Source organism: Callorhinchus milii, unplaced genomic scaffold, assembly GCF_018977255.1.
Source record: "Callorhinchus milii isolate IMCB2004 unplaced genomic scaffold, IMCB_Cmil_1.0 Scaffold19, whole genome shotgun sequence".
NCBI lineage: Eukaryota > Metazoa > Chordata > Chondrichthyes > Chimaeriformes > Callorhinchidae > Callorhinchus > Callorhinchus milii.
Genome location: NW_024704760.1, coordinates 1,171,602 through 1,193,314, shown reverse-complemented (window position 1 = coordinate 1,193,314; position 21,713 = coordinate 1,171,602). Strand labels below are relative to the sequence as shown.

Here is a 21,713-nt window from a genome sequence, read left to right as displayed (position 1 = left end):
TCTTTCCAACCAAGGGCTTCCTTCTTCCTCATGGTGTGCCTTGGGAGGATTTTAAAACCCAAATGAATGAGTCTGCACCAAGTCATTTCAGCCAATGCAATGAACTGAGATTTGGGAGTTCTGAAAGCTTATTGCTAAATAATTATATTTGTGGTTAGCATCTGCTAATTGCTGGAATAAAAAGTAATTATACTTAGCCCAACATACACTCTTTTTTACGAGGAGTTTAATTCTATATACCTCTATTCACCTTTTTAGATTTATTTCAAAATTGCTAACAGTTAATTCTGAACTGTCCAGGAGCTGACATTGAACATTTCTGTGCTTGGGAGTTACATCTCTGTTTGACCTAGTCCAGTAGTTTCATGAGGTGCTTGATCTGATCATTTGTGGACAGATTGCATGCTTTGATCGATGAAGAATGAGCTGTTGTTGGAAAAGTTAGCAGAGGGTCTCATGACCAGGAGTGAGATGAGATAATAATCCTTGCATTTGATATAGCGCCTTATCAGGACGTCGAGATGTCTCAAAGCGTTACACAGAATATATTGCAAAGTGGATTGACTGTATATTTTGTGTGCATGATAGTGATGTACAGGGTTTGATAGCTAGCTGGCTTAGGAGAGAGGTAATTACAGTACACATTCGTGCCGTGCATCTATGAGGTTATTGTAGGATATTTTGTTCGTTCTTAGCCTTAGGTCACTGATCCTATTAGCTCTTGTAATTTCAGATATCTAGGTTAGCAAAGAGCACTCAGTCTTCGAGAAATGCAGGATGGATTCTATTCCCTGACCTCGGACTATTGCTTTCTTGCTGGTTGCTGCTTTAACCAAATGCATGGTGATGGTCTTTATACAGGTATATCTTTTTAACAAAATGTTGATAAAGTAGTAGATGATTGAAGGGAATTAGGTGTGAATTAAATGTGCAAATTGTAGAAAACACTGGATTTTTCATCTGCTTTGCGGATTTCTGAATTCTCTGCAAGTCCTTTTATAATTGAAATTCAATTTCTTCAATTTCCAACAAGTGAGTACTTTGCTGTACTAAAACTCACCGAGTGTACAGAAACATTGCTAACATTTTAATGCCTTGGGACATCCTCCCTATGTGGAAGGTGCTATATAAATGTAAATTGTGAGTCCTGTAACTAGAGCACTCGCAAGCAAGAGGACCTGGGTTTGATTCCCGGTGAGGGCAAAACGTTGGGCAAGTGTTTTTACTCCATACTTAGCAGTTAGTAGGAAGCGGGTTGGTAATAATCACTTAAAAAAAAAATGTGGTTACTTACTTAATCCACGATTATTTGTGGGGCACTGCTATTTAATAATCATAATCTAACAACCCTTGCATTTGATACAGCGCCTTATCACGCCTTCGAGACATCTCATAGCGCTTCGCAGCACATACCGTAAAAGTGAATGGGCTGTTCTGGGTTGGCAATCTGGGTTGGCAGTAGAGCAGATGAAGAATAGTCGGACATGATCTTGAAACAGCGACTGAGTGACTGAGCAAATTGCCCTTTTCTTAAGCTGTTATTGTATTGTAATGGACGGGAACTTGTACCCCAGCACTTGTGTTTCGTCACCAGAGGGGACTGTTCATATTTCTGCTGACTGCTGGGGCCCCCTAGTGGCACACGATCGGCACTGCAGCGGGATACTCGTCTCTCGAGTGACGCTGACGTGAATTTTGCCTCTGAAATACCATCTTCATTTGCTGCCGTACTTAGTTTGCCAAACAAGAGCAAGAGTCAGATGGATGCCCACAATTCGCTTCATTGATTGTTTCAGTGAGGGTTGGGTTATTTTGGGGCTTATTATGTCATCCTGGTCTATGATTACTGAACCTTCAGCATTGCGTGCGCGCGCGGTGTATTAGGTAGCTTTGCCGGAGCCTGTGCTCCGTAAAGTGGAATATTCTTGTTTCCAAACCAAATAAATCGTTTCCAATGCGTGGAGCAACTGTAAACGGGAGGCATGAACCTTGTGAAATTATACCTTGTGAAGTATGTCAAGGTTTAGTCATTATGGGGTTCGGACAGGGTAATTTTAGCAGATTGACTGAGGCAAATGTGCTTGATCTTGTGTAAACAACCAGGTCTGATCCTGTTCTTGGTTTGTGTGACTGTGGGAGAACTCTGGATGAATTGCTGTGTCTGTGGCTGGAGCTATCCACCTGTTGTTGAAGAGTTTATTGGAACTTGTGGCTGTCAAAAAAAAATTCTGCTCAGTAATACTCTGGCAAGTGTGATGATAAAAGCGTGCTGGCATCTTAGATGTGGTCGGGATTGTTGAGGTGGAGAGGTTTCAGCTGCCGCTTTAAGAGTGCCACTTGTTCTTGGCCTGAATATATCAGATTACCTATTGCCTGGTTGGTGAACTGCGAGCTTCTCATAGCGTGGGTTTCAAATCGCGGAAGATCAGAAGGTGCCGGGCGCAGAGTTGAGTAGCATCGTGGGGACGCGAGAAATGGTCTGCAAACCTCAGGCGGTCTGTGTGGTACAGCTCAAACTGAGCTGAGCGAGAAAGAACAAGAGATTTTTAACCTGCACAGCATGGCAATCATTTGCATGCTGAGTCGAAGCCGAGAAAAGCGAACTGGAATCCTTTAAGTATCCTTTTACATGCGAGACTTACGTTGTTTGATGCGTGTTGGTAGTTTTATGGTAAGGAATGCGAGCAGTGCATTGCAGTTAATTTAACTCAAGACCAGATCAATCTCTGCAATGAATGTAGCACAGACCTTGGCAGATTTACTGCAACACTTGGTCAACGTTGGTCTTCAATGCTGGGCCATTAAAAATGCCTGCCTCTGCACGTCCTAGCTGAGGGGGGAGGGGGGTGATTAAGCAGTAAATTGGTGACTGTAAAAATTGATGCACCACCGTTGCAGATTTAATACTTAGATTTATCCACCTGCACTAATCCAACCATCTGTAACAATAGCTTTCACTTGTGAAGCACCTTTCACGTTGGGTAACATCTCAAAGTGCTTTACAAGGAAAGTGTAGATCCCTGAGCAAGGTGGGATGGGAGGGAGGGGGTGGTGAGGAGGAAGGTGACCAAAAGGAAGCACAGTCAAAAGAGTAGGATTTTCAGAAAGGTTTTTATGGCAGGGAGGGAATGAGGTGGAGGAATTTGGGGAGGCAGCTTCAGTGAGTAGGGGCATAGTTGCTGAAAGCTCGGCTGAACAAATAGTAGCATTTTGCTGGAAAGTATTCGGCAAATTCCTTTTTTTTAAATGAAAGGTCAACGTTGGGGAATAAGTTCTTATCTACCACAGGCATTAATCTTACTCTAGCTCTCTTCTGCATTTTAGTGTGAAAAGCAGCCAAGTTACAAGTGTATGCTTAGGTCCAGCACAAGAAAAATCACTGTGCTATGTAGCACAAAACCAATAAGTTGTGGGTTTGTTTTCCAGTCTGTTCGGAGTTAGTGTATCTCAGCCTGGGCAGTTGGTGTAGGTGCTATAATTGGCCTTAGTTAGAAGTTAGAACTCCTGTGCGAGGAGAAGAAAACTCAGACCGTGTTTCCACTCCTGATCATTGTCCAGTCACCTCTGCATGAACGTGCAGCGTGAAGCGGTCTCTCATTAATCCTCCAGGCAAAGTATATTTTGCAGGATTCTATCTCTGAATATTAGAACCCAAGAGGCCCAGTAAAGTTAAGCTTCTAGTCTTTGACGAATCAGCAGAATTTTTTAAACTGGTAGCTGGGGATTGTTGTCCAAATGTGGTCTCTTTTTTAATCTGCTGTATCGCCCATTCCTGGCCTGTGTATTTATAGTGACTGATGCTGTAACTGAGGATTCAGTACATGTTGCCTGTCAGATGATGCAAAGTGGTTCTATTAAAATCATCGGGAAGCATTTCTATTGTTTTTTTCTGCTGCAGCAGCAATAAAAAAAGGCAGATTCTTTCTTTCCTTAACTTCTGACAGAAGGGATTTTAGGTATCTCAAACTTTCCACTGAGGGAATGGTCATGATCACGAGCCAGCTGTTGACCGATCTGCTCCCTGCTTTCTGACTTGCCAGACACTCAAATGGCCGGTTCCTCTGCAGGAGGAAGAATTTTTCTTCTTAATTCATTACTGGGGACTTTTGTGAGTACTACAGCCTTGCACGTGTATGCCTTTTATCGGTGTCCCCATTGCTCATTTAGGTATCACGACAAAGATTTGTAGTTCTGTGTCAACATGAGGGATTTCTCTAGAACCACTTTGGCTTGAAATAAGACTGTCTGGTTTAGGTGGACTTACATAAAGCAATCTGAACGATAAAAACATGATTGCAAATCTTGGCTCAACTGGCACCATTCTATATAGCAATCCCTGAATGTCCTTTTTATACAGGACGTGCATTCTCACACATTGATTGTCCATTTCTTTCTGACTTAATGCTTCTTTTTCATATGCGCAGCTTCAGGTGGCATTCCTCATTTTTATTCCATTACCTGCCTTAAATGAAGTTGCCTGTTACATGAGGAGACAAATGTAGTGACATTGATGACCATTTTAGACCATACTTCCTTTTAGACCAGTTTCAAACCATGAATAAGCAACGAGTACAGATTTTCATCCATTATTTCCTTACGCTGAAAGCTGTTTACAAGCTGCTACTTTTACCATTTTTTAAAAAATCCATGAAGCCAATGTTTATTTTCGTCTATTTAATTTTGCAGAAAACTAGAACCACAGCAAACATCCAAAGAGTGTGACTTGCTCTGACCTCTCTGTACACAGCATGAGGCTGTCTTGTTTGTCAGCAATCCTGAAATGCTAAGTACAGAAATCACTTTAAATTAAAATCAACCGATGTAATGGATTCAAGTCATGATTTTTGCTTAATCCAGTCAGTGTTTCTGTTGAAATGAAGACCAAATCTCAGGATTGCATGGATTTAAGTTGGAATAATCGTTGCATTCACTATAGCATCTGTAAAGTTGAAATGCCTCAAAGCTGTCGAGTGAAGTGACTGTGTATTTGTTGCCAAATGTATTTGCTGGTCCTTCAATTCATGGCTATTCACGAGACATTGCATACAGCAATGCCTCGTGAATAGCCATGAATTGAAGGACCAATTTTATCTGTTAGATTGTTGGACAGGAAACTTTCTCTTTTCGAGTAGTGTCAAGAGATCTTTAAATCTTTTGTAAGTGGATGAATTTCCAGTAACCCACCCACCCTCTCTCTCTCACGACTGCTGTGCACATCAACCTTAACGCCTGAACAAGAATAAAACTATTTTCTTTTTAATTCCTGCTATTTAAAAAAAACTTAACACCACCAACCTTTAGATCAAACGTTGATATGTGACCTAATTAGTTTTGCTTCTCTAATGTATGGTTTTGAATGTTGATTGATTTGTGATATTGATTGTGCTGTGACTGTGTTGAACTTCTTGAGATTGCTAAGCACTGGGAGGCGTTGTTTAATGGCTTCAGTGTATTTCGATAATGTGCAGGATTGGAAGATGACAAAGCACTCGTGTTGCAGGTAGCGCTCGATAGAAAGTTGACAACGTTTCCAAAGCTAAAAGAGATTATTTATGAAGGTGCTAAACTGATTTTAAGTGGTGGGGAAAAAAAATTGTGATCAGTATCTGTTTCAAGAGAAGAAATCCTCAACTACATAAGGAAAAAAGGACTGTATTTTTACAGCACTTAATATATCAAAATTATACAAAACTAGTTGCAGTGGTTGTCAAGTGCAATGAATACACTTTATAGTAAATCCTGTGAGACATCTCAATGACTTATTCAAACGCAAGAATTATTATACATTGAAAGCCAGGGCAAAACCTTAGGAAAGTTTCTTTACTCAACACATCTACTTACCTAGCAATAAGTCGATTGGCCAACTGCTCTCCGGGGGTAATAATCCCTCAAAAAAAAGTGGTCACTCAATCCGCTGCTGTTTGTGGGGCATTGCTGTGCACAATTGGCTGTCGCGTTTCACCCACAAAATGCATACCTTGCAGTATATTCTGTGAAGCACTTCGAGACGTCTCCCCAACGCGATCAGGTGCTGTATCAAATGCAAGGATTATTATTATTTTAGCGGGCAAATGTGACAGCCATGGGAGGGCTCTGAACAGATGCATACACCCATGATATTCCAAATTTAATTCTAAACCTGACTGACTATTATGAATGTCTAGTGATGGTGGCAGCAAAAATCCTCACGCTGTCTTTATTTTGCTATGTTAGGCCATGCACTGGAGCTATTTCTGTTGATGAATTTTGCATCCAGCTGTACAGTAGCCTAAGTAGCCCAGCTCCCAGGAGAGATGCTTTCATACTGTCGGTTCTCAGGCTGAACCACTAAAGGGAAGCGTAATGTGACAGGGGGGGAGTGTAAAATTAGAGGAACCATGGAGTGGCGCGTGGCTGTTCATCCCAAAGAATTACTCACAACAAAATGTCACCACTGTTCTCTTTAGCGATGTGTGGTTTGGGCTAAACAAAGTAATTGCATAAAACATCAGCCGGCATTTTCATTTGAAGCTGTGAGACAACCCTTCAGGATAATAGTTACACCAAGTTCAAAGCGAGTCCCCATTTTATTCTTTCATGCTAAGCGGTGTATTTCGAGGATTGTGCAGTTACACTGACAGGCAGCAGGAGTGGCTGTCAGTGATGCTCTGGCGATCTCGTCTGCACAAAGGAAACAGTACAGGAGCCTCTGTGTGTGCAGATCAAGCCACTAGAGGTATGAAAGGAGGAGAAAGGAAAAGGGCGGTTTTTTAGATCAACTATGCCGGGCAGTGAGGCACCACTAACCGAGCGCTGTCACCTGGATGCAGTTAATGTCCTTTCTTTGCACATCAATACGGTAAAAACCCAGAACTTTTATTCAAGTTGTTACCATTCACTGTTGTAAAAACCCCTTTGCATGCTATAGGCGTGGGCATTTGTAATGTTGGGGAAGAGAAAGCAAATCAAATGTAAGTTCCTTTGACAAAGGAAGGTAGATTACGATGGATTCTGCATACACACACACACACACATTACTACACGCACATACTACATGCATACTACTACTACATACACACGCACGACTCATCTGGGAGATACAAAAATTAATTAATATTTTGTGAGGTTTCGTCAGATGCTGAATGGCCTGCTTTGAATTTCATAATTTCCTATGGCCTGCTTTGAATTTCATAATTTCCTATTTTTATTTTATATTTGGAGCCAAAGTTTGTGCCTATAAACTGGGTGTGGATATATAATAATAATAATAATAATCCTTGCATTTGATATAGTGTCTTATCACGTCTTCAAGACGCCTCAAAGCGCTTTACAGAATATACTGTAAAGTGAATCTCCTGTATATTTGTGGGCGAGACCCGGCAGCCAATTGCGCACAGCAGTGTCCCACAAACAGTCGTGGACTGAATGACTATTATTATTATTTTGATACGCAAGATTTACAGCTGGGGAGGGGGTGTGGGGGTAAAAAAAAAACTTGGTTTTGTGTGATTCCCTCCCAGTGCTCCCAGTCTCTTCCCAAGGGGACCTTTTGTGCAACGAAGTAGAAAATGATTTCAAATGGAAATGCTGATGTAAGAAAGCCAGTCAATAATGGGTTGAAACATAATTCAGAGGTGAGAGGGGAGGCAAAAAAAATCAAAGCCACCACATCAAAGGAGCCTGTTCTTCTATCTGAGCAAAGTCAGCCATCTGGTCTTACCCCATCCATGTAATTGTGTTATGTGTGCATTTGATCCTTGAATAAAAAAACAAATAACTGCTATAATCTTCAGAGTAGCAGAAATCTCACATTCAGTTTCAGAGATATCAGGATTCCATATTTTGTCCGCTGTTTTTCTTGGGTGGGTGGGTGGGGGGGGCGTCATGGGTTGTCACCCCGTGGACCTTATTTGCATCTTCCTTTACTTTCTCAGTTTGTATAACCCTAACGATGCACACTCACCTTGCAAGCGAGAGGACCTGGGTCCGATTTCTGGTCAGGACGAAACGCTGGGCAAGTTTCCTTGCTCCACGTGCCTCTTGTTTACCGAGCAGTAAATAGGAACACACCGAATGAGTGCTCCTGAAAAGCAGAAACCTGAGGCTCGAAACTCTAGTGTTAACCTATAGGTTATCCTTAAATTAATTTGGGGCTCATTTTTGTCGGTAATTTATCGACTTGTGGAATAAGGTGATTCAAATCTGGGCTCCAGCCCAATGACCCGAGATCAGATAACTCAAAGCAGACCGGGGATTTCTTGGACTTTTATGTTCAAAGGCTCAATAATCCATGTATTTCCTCACTGAGCCATCAGGGGACCTTTTTATTATGCTGTGTCTTAATCCCTTGTAACGTATCAACGCTGGATTAGGATTATAAAATTTTAATAAGGAGCTACCATGGCTATAAATGCATTTGATGTAGTATCTGTATCATTGAAATGTCTCCAAGTGCCTCACAGGTAAATACTGTCAAGTATTTAACCATATATCTGAGGGAAACACAGCAGTCAGTTGGCACACAAGCAAAGCCCACAAATAGCTGTGAAATGGATGACTAATTTGGAGGTTTGTTGGCCAGGACACTCACTTGGAGAAGCGCCGGAGGATCTATAACTTTCATCTGAAGAAGAGGTTGATGGGCCTCGTTTTAATGGGGGACCTAGATTTATGTGAAGTTTTTTATTGCATCTTTAGTGATGCGATAATTTAATTTTGAAAAGCACTTCAGTTTTGTTCTTGAAGTTTGAGCAGTTAATCTAATTGTATCTTAAATTGCTTTTCTAAATGTTCGTTTATAAAACGTTTAAAATGTTTGCTGTATTTTGAGGATATTCCCTCTTGGCTCGATAGAACTGGCTGCCTAATGCCCAACAGTCTAGTTTATGGGAGCGAATCTCAAGGCTGCACTGGGTTAGCAGATGGACTGCAAACCCTTATGGATTTCCTTTTGTCAGAAGCTAACGCGCACACAATCTTTCCTCACAGTTACTGTTGCCTTCATTTGCACTTCATCTCTCACTCCTACTCATATTTAGCTGTTTTCTGTTTGTTGAATTTGCCTGATTTGACTTGTTAATTTTATAATAATAGTAATAATAACTCTTGCACTTGATATTGCGCCTTATCGCGTCTTTAAGACGTCTCAAAGCGTTTCACAGAATGAACTAAAATTAATTAACTGTATTTTGTGGGCGAAACGCGGCAGCCAATTCCACGCAGCAATTTATTTTGAAGGGATTATTTCCCCGGGAAAAGCAATCCACCAATTGAATAACATCCAGGTTTATACTTACTGCTAAGTAAACAGAGGCGTGTGGCGTAAGGAAACTTGCCCAACTTCGCCTTTCCACGAATCAAACCCAGGTCCTCTCGTTTGCGAGGCAAGTGCTCTAACCATAAAGCTACAGAACTCCGCTGTTTGAACTGTACTCCACCTGGTCCTAACCTGTCAGACCATTTTGTCTGGAAATGTAAAATTATACAGAATTATAGATGATTATTAATTTATGATTTAATTTAAAAGCTGTATTAAGAACAGCCAGGAATAGATTCCAAGTCCGAATTGAACATTGTTTCTACAATTCTCTGTGATCTTTAATATTTTAATGCAAATCGGTCTAAAAGACCAAGGGCTGTGTCAATTGGTAGCTCTCTCATTCTGAAACAACAGGTCACAGAATACCTGACCCGAAGCTCTACTGTGACCTAATAAAATGATAATCTCTGTGTTATAATCACAAAAATCACAAGGTGTGTGTCTCCAGTGAGTTAACTCAGCACCATTAGAGAACCAGATTGTTGCTTTTTATCTGATGCATTTTTGTTGGGTTTAGATGGTTGTGTGCACAGTTTTTGACCTCATCTGAACTTGACTGTTACTCGAATGCATCTGCAGATGTTTACCGTGCATTGCAATCATTAATCAAGAGCACAGCTGTCTAAAACTTCATCCTGAAGGTAATTCCAGAGTTCTTTACATTGTGCAATTTTGATCACTTTGCAACTTTTATAAACTAGAGCAGCACAATGAACCTTAAACTTCCTGCCTTGCGTCTTCGACCACAATAATCAGATGATGATAACCTCAGAGGTACTGTGACATTGTGAAACCATTTATGAAGTAACATCAGCCTTGCTCTCATTGAGCAATCTCTTGATAACGATGAGGATAATAATACTACGAATAATAATGCTTGTATTTGATATAGCACCTGATCACGTCTTCGAGACGACTCAAAGCGCTTCACAGAATATGCTATATAGTGAATTGACTGTATCTTTTGTGGGGGAAACGCGGGAGCCAGTTGCGTACAGCAGCGTCCCACAAACGGTTCCGGATTGAGTGACCTTTAGAGAACCAGACTGTTGTTTTGTCTTTTTTTATTTTCAGTTTTTCTTATTTGCTCGAGAAGTACTGACAGAGAAGTACTGAACCTTCTAACACTACAAATAACTGGTAATAGTTATTGTGGTTTGTTCCCAAATGTGCATGTGTCTGCACATTTCATCATTTTACCCTTTCTCACTCTTCCCTCCCCCTCCTTCACGTGGCTGTACCTCCTATGCTTTGCATCTCTTATATGAGTTACAAGGCAGAGTAGCATCTTCCTGTCAGCTAAATAAAATAGATAGTAAATGATAAGCGTGCAGTCAGATGTTGTGAAGAGGGTAGTTCCACAATATCCACAGTAGAGACAGAGAAGTACTGAACTTATTGAACAGAACATTACTAGCCATGGGCAGACCATGCCTCAGGAAATACTGGCAACTTCAGCAGGGCCTCTGAACATGAAGTTCAACTTTTTCCGTCATGCGGCAAGAGAAAACCATTAGATCTGAAAATCAGCCTAAGGTACAGTGATTCTGTGCCGAATTGGCTGAAAGTGCTTAACAAATTTGGCAATCTTTATTGATTGCACTATTGAAGCCCCAACAGCAGTATATCGTACCTACAGAAGTTTTACTTAATTGTAATGCAACACAGCAACTGTTTCACTGCCCTGTGTATCACCACACACTGTGACAGTATGTGACACTGAGATTTCACACTAGAATCTCTTTACAGTTACATTTCACACCCTAGGGCAGATTAATGACTGCTCCAATCCTAGCCTAAACTATTCTTAGTTTTCTCTTCGACTCATACCTTAATAGCACGCTGCTCGGGTCTGAAATGCTGTACACTATCCAGCGCCTTGAGACGTCCTCACGACGTGAAAGGCACTATACAAATGTAATCTTGTTGTTGTTGATAGTCACCTTCTGGACACACCTGTAAAGAATGCCCACTTGGGTAAGGGCCACTGACGGGTGTCTGTGACACACATAGAAACCCATCACCACGCTTAAGAGTATCCAAACAAAGCTGAGGTTTCCATGTATCCCACCTACACATGGTAATCCCAGAGATAGATTGTTGGAACAAGATGTTTACTCTCGTTGGAGGGACGCATCCTGCTTAGCTAATTCCAGAAAGCATTAGGCGCAGGTTGGCAAGAGCTAAGGCTTGGGAACCCCAGAGTGCGTTGGGGTATCTGCTGGTGTCTAACCAGCTAAAACCACATAGCTTGCCATTGATGTTGCTGTCTGGCAAACTTTCCTGCTGCTTGTCCAGCGAGGACCACCCTACCCATTAGGACTTTGGCTCCAGGGTTAACAGGCAGGAACTGTACCTTAGAAACGAGTAGAGAACCTTCAGGAACGAGTCAAGAACATTGGAGGTGTGTATAGTGTCTTGAGAATTGTTCAGAGTGTAACTGTATTCTTTTCCTCTTTCAGCTTGAAAAGGGAGATGTGAGTACCCTAGGGCTGCCAGGGAACGCCAGCCATGGAGGCTCGGACACCAATATCAGCCTTGAGGTCCCTGACGGCACCCCGGACCCTCATAAGACTAAGGCCGCCATAGAGCACCTTCACCAGAAGATCCTGAAGATCACGGAGCAGATCAAAATCGAGCAGACCGCCCGGGATGACAATGTGGCCGAGTACCTGAAGCTAGCCAACAACGCGGACAAGCAGCAAGCCTCTCGCATCAAGCAGGTCTTCGAGAAGAAGAATCAGAAATCAGCACAGACCATTGCCCAGTTACACAAGAAGCTCGAACACTATCACAGAAAACTGAAAGGTAATTGTGAGATGGGATAAGGCAACGCTGAAGGATGAACCTCTCTCCTCTCACGAGTGGAGCCTTGGGAAACATTCCTTTTAAAGAGGAGGCGTATTCTCGTTATCTTTGTGGGCTTAAGTAAAACAGTGCAGCAAGGAGAGATGCCTTTCAAACTCCAGTATGTGCATGGATATTTTGCTTCACAACATTGAGGATTTAGAACCTTTTATCTTTTTTAAGTGGGGACATTGTGGCTGCACTGTCTGTCTCTTTTTGGTCACCTCCCCCTTGCTCGGCATCGTGCTCCGCCACTGCCAAGCGCTCTGGGACGCTACCCTGCATGAGGGGCGCTGTGTAAATGCGAGTTGTTGTTATTCAACTTGAAAGGTGGCTTTAGCCACTACCTCATGTTGGTTGTGCTCCCAGTACTTTGCCGAAGCAGCCATTATTCATTTTGTGAGGCTCGTCAACTATTGCCTGCGACAGCATAGATCTGCGAGGCACTTTGAGAATTTTAGGTGCTGTATCAAATGTTGGGATTATTATTATTACTTTTATTTAGTGCAGTGCCCCTTTTAGGCTGCCTCCAGCGTGGACTGCCAGGCTCACTGTCATTATTCCATGTTCCTTCCGCACCCTGCCTTGGGGAGATGGGGGCAGGTTGCAGGTGGGCAGATTGCAAGCAAACTGCGCTTTGTGTTCAGTGAGCCCCACTCTGAGCGCCCACCACATTTCACAATCTGATGTTTGTAATTGGAGCATCAGCAGCAGAGATCCGGCTTTAGGAGTTTTACCACCAATAAGGAATATTGCTGCCTTAAGCTGAGAGCATCAGTTACCTTCTCTGATTATTCTTATTATAGATTGTGCTGAGTAACAGTGCTGGCATTTCAGCCTCTCCTCAGCCCGTCAATTTGTTTTAAAAAAAATTTAAATTAGGCTACTTGGATTGTGATATAAAAAAAATTATATTGCAATATCTGCCCCCTCTATCTCCTCCTCAGCCCCTCTCACCATAAGAATAATATGCTTACATTCAACTGCACACTGATAAACAAAACTTGCAATAAATGTGTTCAGGGCTTGTGCCCCAAGAGAGGAACCCCAATCACAGCCTGCCTGAGCTATGAATAATAGTAATAAAATGAAGTATGTTTAGCTGAGCTTAGGCACTTTAGCCAAGAAAAGAGGGAATGTACAAGAAACTCAGATCAATGCAAAGATTATTATTATTTATCAATACTTTCAAAATCGCAAAGGCAGCAAGCCACAGGTTCAGGAACTATCAAGGAACCTGGAGAAGGTGGGGGGTGGGGGTGAAGACAGCAGAAAATATTTTTTTAAACAGAAATTTGTCAAATTACGCTTTTTTATATAAAAAAATAACTGGATAAATACTTAACGTGGGAAGTCCCTGGGATAGTTCCAGGCCAAGAAGTTCTAACAACACAAGACAATGGTTCCTTTGTGGCTATGGCTTGAGAGAGTTGATCTCATCCGTGGAGAGCAGCCAGCGAGGAGGTGTAGGTAATATTCTAATCCCCCAAAGCCTCACCTGGCCTCAGTTGTCTTTTCAATTTTAACTCTGGAACTGCATCCCGCAGTCCCTCTGTCTCTCCCTTACCCCCTTGAAGATCCATCTCAAGACCTTGCTCTTCCCGACCACCAGCTTACGTCTGGGACATCCTCCCGACGTGAAAGGCACCATACAAACGTAATTTTGTTGTTGTTGTCTTAAATTTTAAGCATGTGCAGAATTTTGACTCTGGAGTTTCAGTTGATCTGGTGGGAATGGGTGACAGCGATTCATGTGGGGGGGTTACAATGACAATGAGTTACACATCTATAAATTCCTTAAATATCTGAAACTCAGGTAATGCAATTTACCCAAACTGTAAGTGTAATAATCTATTGTACTCCGGGATGTAATCCAGACAACTAATCTGTGCTTCAGGGAACATAAAACTACTTCAGCATTTATACAAAGGGATTAGTTTGTATTGGTGCAGTTCTTTTCATATTTGGAGCGGGATTTCAGACCCACAGCCGAGCAGGTAATGAGATTCTTTATCCAGGTCATTAATCTTCCTGATGCTGCCAGCGATGAAGTCATGTTCACAGTGAACATTGAATCAAAACCCTTCTATAACATGTGATTTTTATTACACACTTGGTAACTTTCAGATATCTGTGGGGGGAGGGGGCAGAATGCAGAGTAAGAGGTCAAGTAATTCCTGGCTGGAAGGGGTGGGGAAGAATTAAGTAGGAAGAGTCACTCTAGATTCCTATAACACGCTTTCAAAGGGTTGAAATTCCATTTGCTGTTGCGTGAAGGGACTTTGGCATTTATAAATCCGGTCGTGAATAACAATGGCAATAACTCATTACACCGCCTGAAATCTTACCCCATGAGTAAGTGTCCTGTCCTGACTGAATAGGATTCAGTTCGATTGGCAGATCCCTTTTATGGGGGTAATAATCGATCAAAAAAATTCTGATAATAATTTGGTCACTCAACCCACGACTGTTTGCAGGACACTACTGCGCGCAGTTGGCTGCCGCTTTACGTCCTCAAACTACACAGTCAATTCACTTTACAGTACATTTTGTGAAGCGCTTTACGCTTTGAGAAGATGTGGTAAGGCGCTATATCAAACGCAAAGATTATTATTCACGAGTTACAACCTAAAGGGCGGGCAGAGTAACGAATGATACGTTTGTTTTTGGTTTCTGAATGTAGGGTACGAATACTTGTGATTCCCGCAAACGTTGGTGAGTTTCAGATGAAAAGTTTCGCTTTATTCCTGACACGCACGCTTTTCTCTTTGCCATCTAAGTAGAGATCGAACAGAATGGTCCATCGAGACAACCCAAGGATGTCCTTCGGGACATGCAGCAGGGCCTCAAGGACGTGGGGGCGAATGTGCGAGCGGGAATCAGCGGCTTTGGTGGAGGAGTAGTGGAAGGAGTGAAGGGAGGGCTGTCGGGCCTCTCGCAGGCCACCCACACCGCGGTGGTCTCCAAGCCCCGGGAGTTTGCCAGCCTGATCCGCAACAAGTTCGGCAGCGCCGACAACATCGCCCACCTGAAGGACCCGTTGGACGAGTCACACCCGGAGGAGGCAGCCAGGACTCTGAGCGGCAGCGCCACGCTGGTCTCCAGCCCCAAGTACGGCAGCGACGACGAGTGTTCGAGCGCCACGTCCGGCTCCGCGGCTGGCAGTAACTCGGGGGCGGGCGCCGGGGGCATGGGCAGCCCCAAGTCAAACACACTGGACAGCCACCACAACAACTTTGATACTATCCTGGACGAACTGCGCAAAATCAAGGACAGCCAGTCGCACCTGGAGGACGCCATGGAGGACTTGAAAGGGCAGCTACAAAGAGACTATGCCTACATGACCCAGTGTTTGCAGGAAGAGCGATACAGGTAGCGTTGCTTACACTTGTGGTAATGGGCTTTGGAAGTGGGGAACACGGGTGTGTGTACACGGCTGCGGACCTTCCCCCAACAAGCTCCCTTCCCAACGACACTTTTCTGTCACGTTTGCCTGCATAAAAATAACAATAATAATCCTTGCATTTAACACAGGGCATTATCGAAGTCTTCCGGACGTCTCAAAGAGTGTCTCAGAATATACCGTTTTGCCCACAAAACACACATGCAATTCACTTTACAGTTTATCCTGTGAAGGGCTTTGAGACGCCTCGAAGCCTCTGGTAAGGCGCGGTATTAAATGCAAAGATTATTATTATTATTATTAAAGCGAATCGGCTGTGTGTTTTGTTGGGCCGAACGTCGAGTCGCAGTGACCGTTATTTGTCGCGTAGCGAAAAGTAAAAACAGTCGCCGCAACTGGACAGCGATTCCCCGTGAACCGCTTTGTAACGTTCCCACATTGTCAAACTATAAGTATAATAATTAAATTACATTATCTTTATAAACTGAACGGCCGGAGGTGGAAAGGAAAGGGTCAGGTGCCGGGACTTGCAGTATCTCCGAGGAACTGCAGGCGGCGCCGCTGACTGCTGCCTCGTACCGGCACAGCAGCACCACCGCCTGGCGATAAGCGGCGTCGCAGCTGCCTGCAAAATTCATCTTAAAATAGACGCACAAAATCGTTGACAGGGCCTCGCATTCAACCATCATAATGGCCCCCTTTCCCCCCCCTCCCACCCCCTCCCACCCCCACCCCCTTCCCCTTCCCCCCCAAAAAAAAAAATCAAATGATTTTTAAATCTAATTTAAGACGGTCAGACATGTAAGGGCAGTCAGTTCGGTTACTAATTTGCTTTCCCCCTTTCGAGCTTTTCTTTAATCTCCCATTTTCCTCCCCACATTAAAAGGTCACCGAAGTGTGAGCTTCAGGAGAAGGCAAAACTGGAAGCTTTTCCCGCAGTCCTCAGCCAACTGTGCTGTGTAACTGGCACTGGAGTCCTGTAGCTCAGTGGTTAGAGCACTCGCTTTGCAAAGCGAGAGACCTGAGTTCAATCCCCGGGGGGTCAGGGCCGAACCTCGGGCAAGTTTCCTTACTCCACACAGAGCCTAATAATAATCCCTCCAAAAACCCAAAACAATAATAAATTGGTCATTTTCAATCCACGACTGTTTGTGGGACATTGCTGTGCGCAATTGGCTGCCGCGTTCGCCCACAAATATACAGTCAATTCACTTTACAGTATATTCTGTGAAGCGCTTTGGGACGTCGAGAAGACGTAAAAAGCGCTATATCAAATGCAATGATTATTATATTATTATATGAAACGTGCACTAGTGAGATGCACATGAGAGCTCTCTCCTCTATTGATAAGCTGTTTTATCTAATACTGCACAGTAGAACCAGAGGACACAGTCTGCGTTTGTAGGGGGTAAATTTAGAACAAATCTGCAGAGACGCTGCTTCAGTGAGCGAGTAGTAAACTTATGGAACAGGATCCCTAGGAAGACTGGGGAAGCAAAAAATGTTCTTTGTTTCAAGAACAAATGAAATAGATTTTCTGCTGTAAAAAAAAATCTCGGATACAATATATAGTTTGGGACACAACATGTCAAGCGACTGCCAAGATTGTGGAAGGTAAACTATATGGATCTTGATCATCACACCTAGCAAATTCCTATGTTCCTCCTCTTCCCCTGCTCTTTTTTTCCCTCCCCCATTGTGTATGGGCTGGTGCTCAATCTCCCAACAACAACAACAACAACAACAAGATTCCATTTATAGAGCGCCTTTCACGTCAGGAGGACGTCCCAAGGCGCTGCACAGTTGGGTCATGACCCGAGCATTGGGGGGAAATGGTCAGGGTGAGGGGAGGGAGGGAGAGAGGAGGGGGGAAATGGTCAGGGTGAGGGGAGGGAAGGGAGGGAGCGAGGAGGAGGAAGAGAGTCGAGAGGGGAGCTGAAGGCTCGGTCAAAGAGAAAGGTTTTGAGACCGGCCTTGAAGGAGGAAAGGGAGGAAGCAAGGCGAAGGCACTGGGGGATGGAGTTCCAGAGCCTCGGGGCTGAGAGGCTGAAGGCCCGACCACCGATAGTAGGGCGGTTGGGGCGGGGGACGTGGAGCAGACCGGAGCCAGAGGAACGGAGGGTACGGGCAGGTAGGTAGGGGGATAGTAGGTTGGAGAGGTAGGAGGGAGCAAGGCCGTGAATGGCCTTGTAGGTGAGGATGAGGATCTTGAAATCAATCCTCTGGGGGATGGGGAGCCAGTGGAGGCGAGCGAGGGTAGGAGTGATGTGGTCCCGAAGCCTGGTGCGGGACAGTACACGAGCTGCAGAGTTCTGAATGACCTGCAGCTTGTGGAGGGAGGTGGCGGGAAGGCCGGCGAGGAGAGAGTTCCCATAGTCCAGCCTTGAGGTGACAAAGGCGTGAACCAGGGTTTCAGCAGCGTGAGGGGTGAGGTAGTGCCGTAATCTGGCGATATTCCGGAGGTGATGGAAGGCGGTGCCAGTTGTGGTGCGGATGTGAGGGAGAAAGGACAGCTCAGGGTCGAACAAAACGCCGAGGTTCCTGACTGGCTTTGAGAGGTGGAGAGTGCAGCCTTGGATGCTGATGGTGTCAGCGCCTGAGGTGCGGAGGCGCTGACGTGAGCCAATCAGGAGGGCCTCGGTTTTTCGCACGTTGAGCTGAAGAAAGTTGTCTCTCGTCCAGGACTCGATGTCGGACAGGCAGGCTGTCAGGACATCGGTGGTCGTGGAGTTGAGAGTAGAGGAGGAAAGGTAGAGTTGGGTGTCATCCGCATACATGTGGAAGTTAACCCCATGTTTGCGGATGATGTCACCGAGGGGGAGCATATAGAGGGTGAAGAGGAGGGGACCGAGGACAGAGCCCTGAGGGACACCACATGAGACAGTACGGGGGGTGGAGGAGAAGCCATTCGTTGAGACGAAGTGAAGACGGTGGGAAAGGTAAGAGCTAAACCATTCAAGGACAGTGCCTTGAAGGTTGAGGTGGGAGGACAAGCGGTGGAGTAGGATAGCGTGGTCGACCGTATCGAATGCTGCCGATAGGTCGAGGAGGACGAGGAGACAGAGGGAGCCCTGGTCACAGATAGTCAGGATATCATTGGTGACCTTGACCAGGGCAGTTTCTGTGCTATGAGCAGCACGGAAACCTGACTGAAGGGCTCCCACTGGAGCTCTCTACTCTAATCCCATCCCAATGTGGGGAATGAAGGAAAAACCAAGAAAATTCACTGCATTCCTCCATCCGCCCACATGGTGACTTATCATTAGAAAAGGGACATGACTAGTCAAGCTGTTTGATGCTTTGCTTTATCAACAAAAGATATCAGTTGAATACACATTAGGTTTGTGGTTGCCTTATAGATATGAACGTCTGGAGGAACAGTTGAATGATCTGACAGAGCTCCATCAGAACGAGATGTCTAACTTGAAACAGGAACTTGCCAGCATGGAGGAGAAGGTGGCCTACCAGTCTGACGAGAGGGCCCGAGATATCCAGGTACACACTGCTGGAAACCATTAATAAAACTGAGCTCCGGTTACCTGTTGACACGGTTGTCACAGATTCTCAGGGCACTGTTCGAAAAGAGAAGGGAGTTTCCTCTGGTTTCCTGGCCAACAGTCCTCCAGATGAAATTGGTTATTCACTTTGTGGCTGTCTGTGGGACCTTGCTAACTGCAAATTGGCTGGTGAATTTGCCGATCAATACACAGCAACTACATAGAAATAGGAATAAGCCATTCAGCCCTTCGAGCCTGTTCTGCCTTCTATAAGATCATGGCTGATCTGTACCTCAAGTCTAATGACCCCTGTAACCCTAGATCCCCTGGCCTAACAAATATCTATTCACCTCAGCCTTGAAAAGTTGAATGCATCCAAAATCCACAGCCTTTAGACATCTTACACCTTATAGATGCTGAGGTAAATGCAAGGATTACTATTTGTCTGTTCGCCATCCATGACGTGATCTCACCTCCTTCCCCTGTCCCCCTGCGTTTTGCTCATTTTCTGGTTACTTCGGGGTATCTTATCTTCCTGCTCAGATGGCAACACATCCGGCTTCGGCTAAATTCCCGACCTGGTGAATCTTTCTCAGGGCTCAGCAGTTTCACTCGCCAGACTTAAATGACCGCAAGATCTCAAGCTTCCCACTTGCCACCGTGTCCTTGACTGTGATGAATCCATCGCTTCCGCCCCCTCAGCTGCCTGCCATGCAGTGCTGTGGGAAGAGAAGGGTGAATAAGAGAAAACAGAATGTATTTTTAATGTCTGCAGTTAAGAATGTCTGTGGTTTGTGAACGTGTGGGTGGTGGGGAGCGAGGGAGGTTGGGTCAGCATGCTATCCTGTTGTTCGTCTTCATTCAAACAGACTTTGAAGTGTTACATCCCAGATAAACCTTGTATTGCTGACGGCACTGTTCATAGACAAGACACCGTTCCTATGTGTTGCAGAAGTGGCTGAGCAGACACATTCCCGAGCTTGTCTGATCCAGCTCTCGAGCATCGCTTGCATCCACTGTCTGGTGACCTCCCAGTTTTGCAGCCGTGATGAGCTCATCCGGTCTGAGCTATTTTAATTAACCCTTTGGCCGATCAAGTCCACACTAGTCTCTGCAATCCCACTCTCCTGATTGTCACTCGATCCCCCATTGTTTGTGGGACGCCGCTGCGCGCAATTGGCTGCCGCGGTTCGCCCGCAAACCACACAGTCACTCCCGCTCTACAGTATATTCTGTGAAAGCGCTTTGAGACGTCTCGGAAGACGGGATGAGGCGCTGTATCAAATGGAAGGCTTATCATTTTTATTATTAAGTCACTGACATGAGGCTTGAGCGTACTGCCTCTGACCCAGACATGAGACGGCCGCTGACTGAGCCAAGCCAAGCTGTCACCGGGTTGTTGTTGGCGTAGCGTGGTGGTTTCTCATTTCCATGATCTCTGCCTCTCTGCAGGAAGCCCTGGAGTCCTGCCTGACCCGCATCACCAAGCTGGAGCTCCAGCAGCAACAGCAACAGGTGGTGCAGCTGGAGGGAGTAGAGAACGCCAACGCCAGGGCCTTGCTGGGCAAGTTCATCAACGTCATCCTGGCCCTGATGGCGGTCATTCTGGTCTTCGTCTCCACCATCGCCAACTTCATCACTCCTCTCATGAAGACCCGATTCCGAGTGCTCTGCACGATGTTACTGGTGCTCTTCCTGGTGTCCTTGTGGAAACAGTGGGACAATATCGTGCACGTCTCACAACAAATAGGCTTAATCAGCTGATGTGGACAGTGGTGGGTGCGGCTGGCAGATCCGTGTGTGATTATTTTTCCAAGGTTTCCAGGCCTTTCGTTCCCCTCCTCCCTCCTTCCCTCCCCTTCCTCCCTCCCACTACCCATTGTTGTCAATCACATTGTGAGCGAGGCAACTAACTGTACTCGGCATCGCAGCCTGGGACCACGATAAGGCCTGGAGTCAAAGGGACGAAAGGAGAATAGCGACCAAGCCAGCTTTGCCAGACTGCCCTGCGCAGACCTGCACGCAGAAGGAAGACAGATCGACATGGTCCATAATGACTAGTACCATCTCAGTATTGCATCTTTCCCCCCCAACCTCACCTCCACCTTGTTAATTTATAACAATATATTTAAGTCTCCTTTTTTGTAGGGGGGGAAAAGAAGGGAGGAGTCTGTAATGTTTGTGTTACTGCCTATTTATTTATGACTATTGCATTGGGTAATATAGCAGAAATGATTTGCACATTCCCCTCTCTCTCTAACCCGAGCTTGATCGCATTGCACATTCCTATTTATGTGAAAGAAGAAGAAGAAAAAAAACTCTCTGAAACGAGTTGTTTAAAGGCACTTGTCCTGGATCTGATTTCCATGGACTGAAAATAAATAATCAGTCCTTTTATGGGAAGGCCACAGTCCATAACTCAAGAAATACGTTTAAGTGCTTGAGAATTTGTCCCAAGTAACTAAAACAAGTAGCCATTCCTGGATATTCCACCCCCCCCCCACCCACCTCTCTTTCTCTTCATCTCTCTTACTTTCCCCTCCCCTTGATGACAATCACTGCTCCCCCACAGCAGTGAACGTAGACTGGTTCAGGTCACCCCGTCAGTCAAGCACAAACCTCCCCACGCCTGAAATGCATCATGTGTTAAGATCATTGTCTGAAGGTT

The 21,713-nt window shown here is 44.8% G+C and overlaps 1 protein-coding gene across 1 annotated transcript in view; it reads left to right on the top strand.

Annotated features, from left to right (window-relative positions):
- tmcc2 (transmembrane and coiled-coil domain family 2) overlaps window positions 1-21,310 on the top strand; it is a 42,969-nt gene extending 21,659 nt beyond the window's left edge. The window contains exons 4-7 of the mRNA XM_007899454.2: window positions 11,761-12,106; window positions 14,929-15,517; window positions 18,908-19,043; window positions 20,498-21,310. Of these exons, the coding sequence (XP_007897645.1) occupies window positions 11,761-12,106; window positions 14,929-15,517; window positions 18,908-19,043; window positions 20,498-20,809 (1,383 nt within the window). The 3' untranslated portion in view covers window positions 20,810-21,310. The remainder of the gene's footprint in view (window positions 1-11,760; window positions 12,107-14,928; window positions 15,518-18,907; window positions 19,044-20,497) is intronic.
- The last annotated feature ends 403 nt before the right edge of the window (window positions 21,311-21,713 follow it).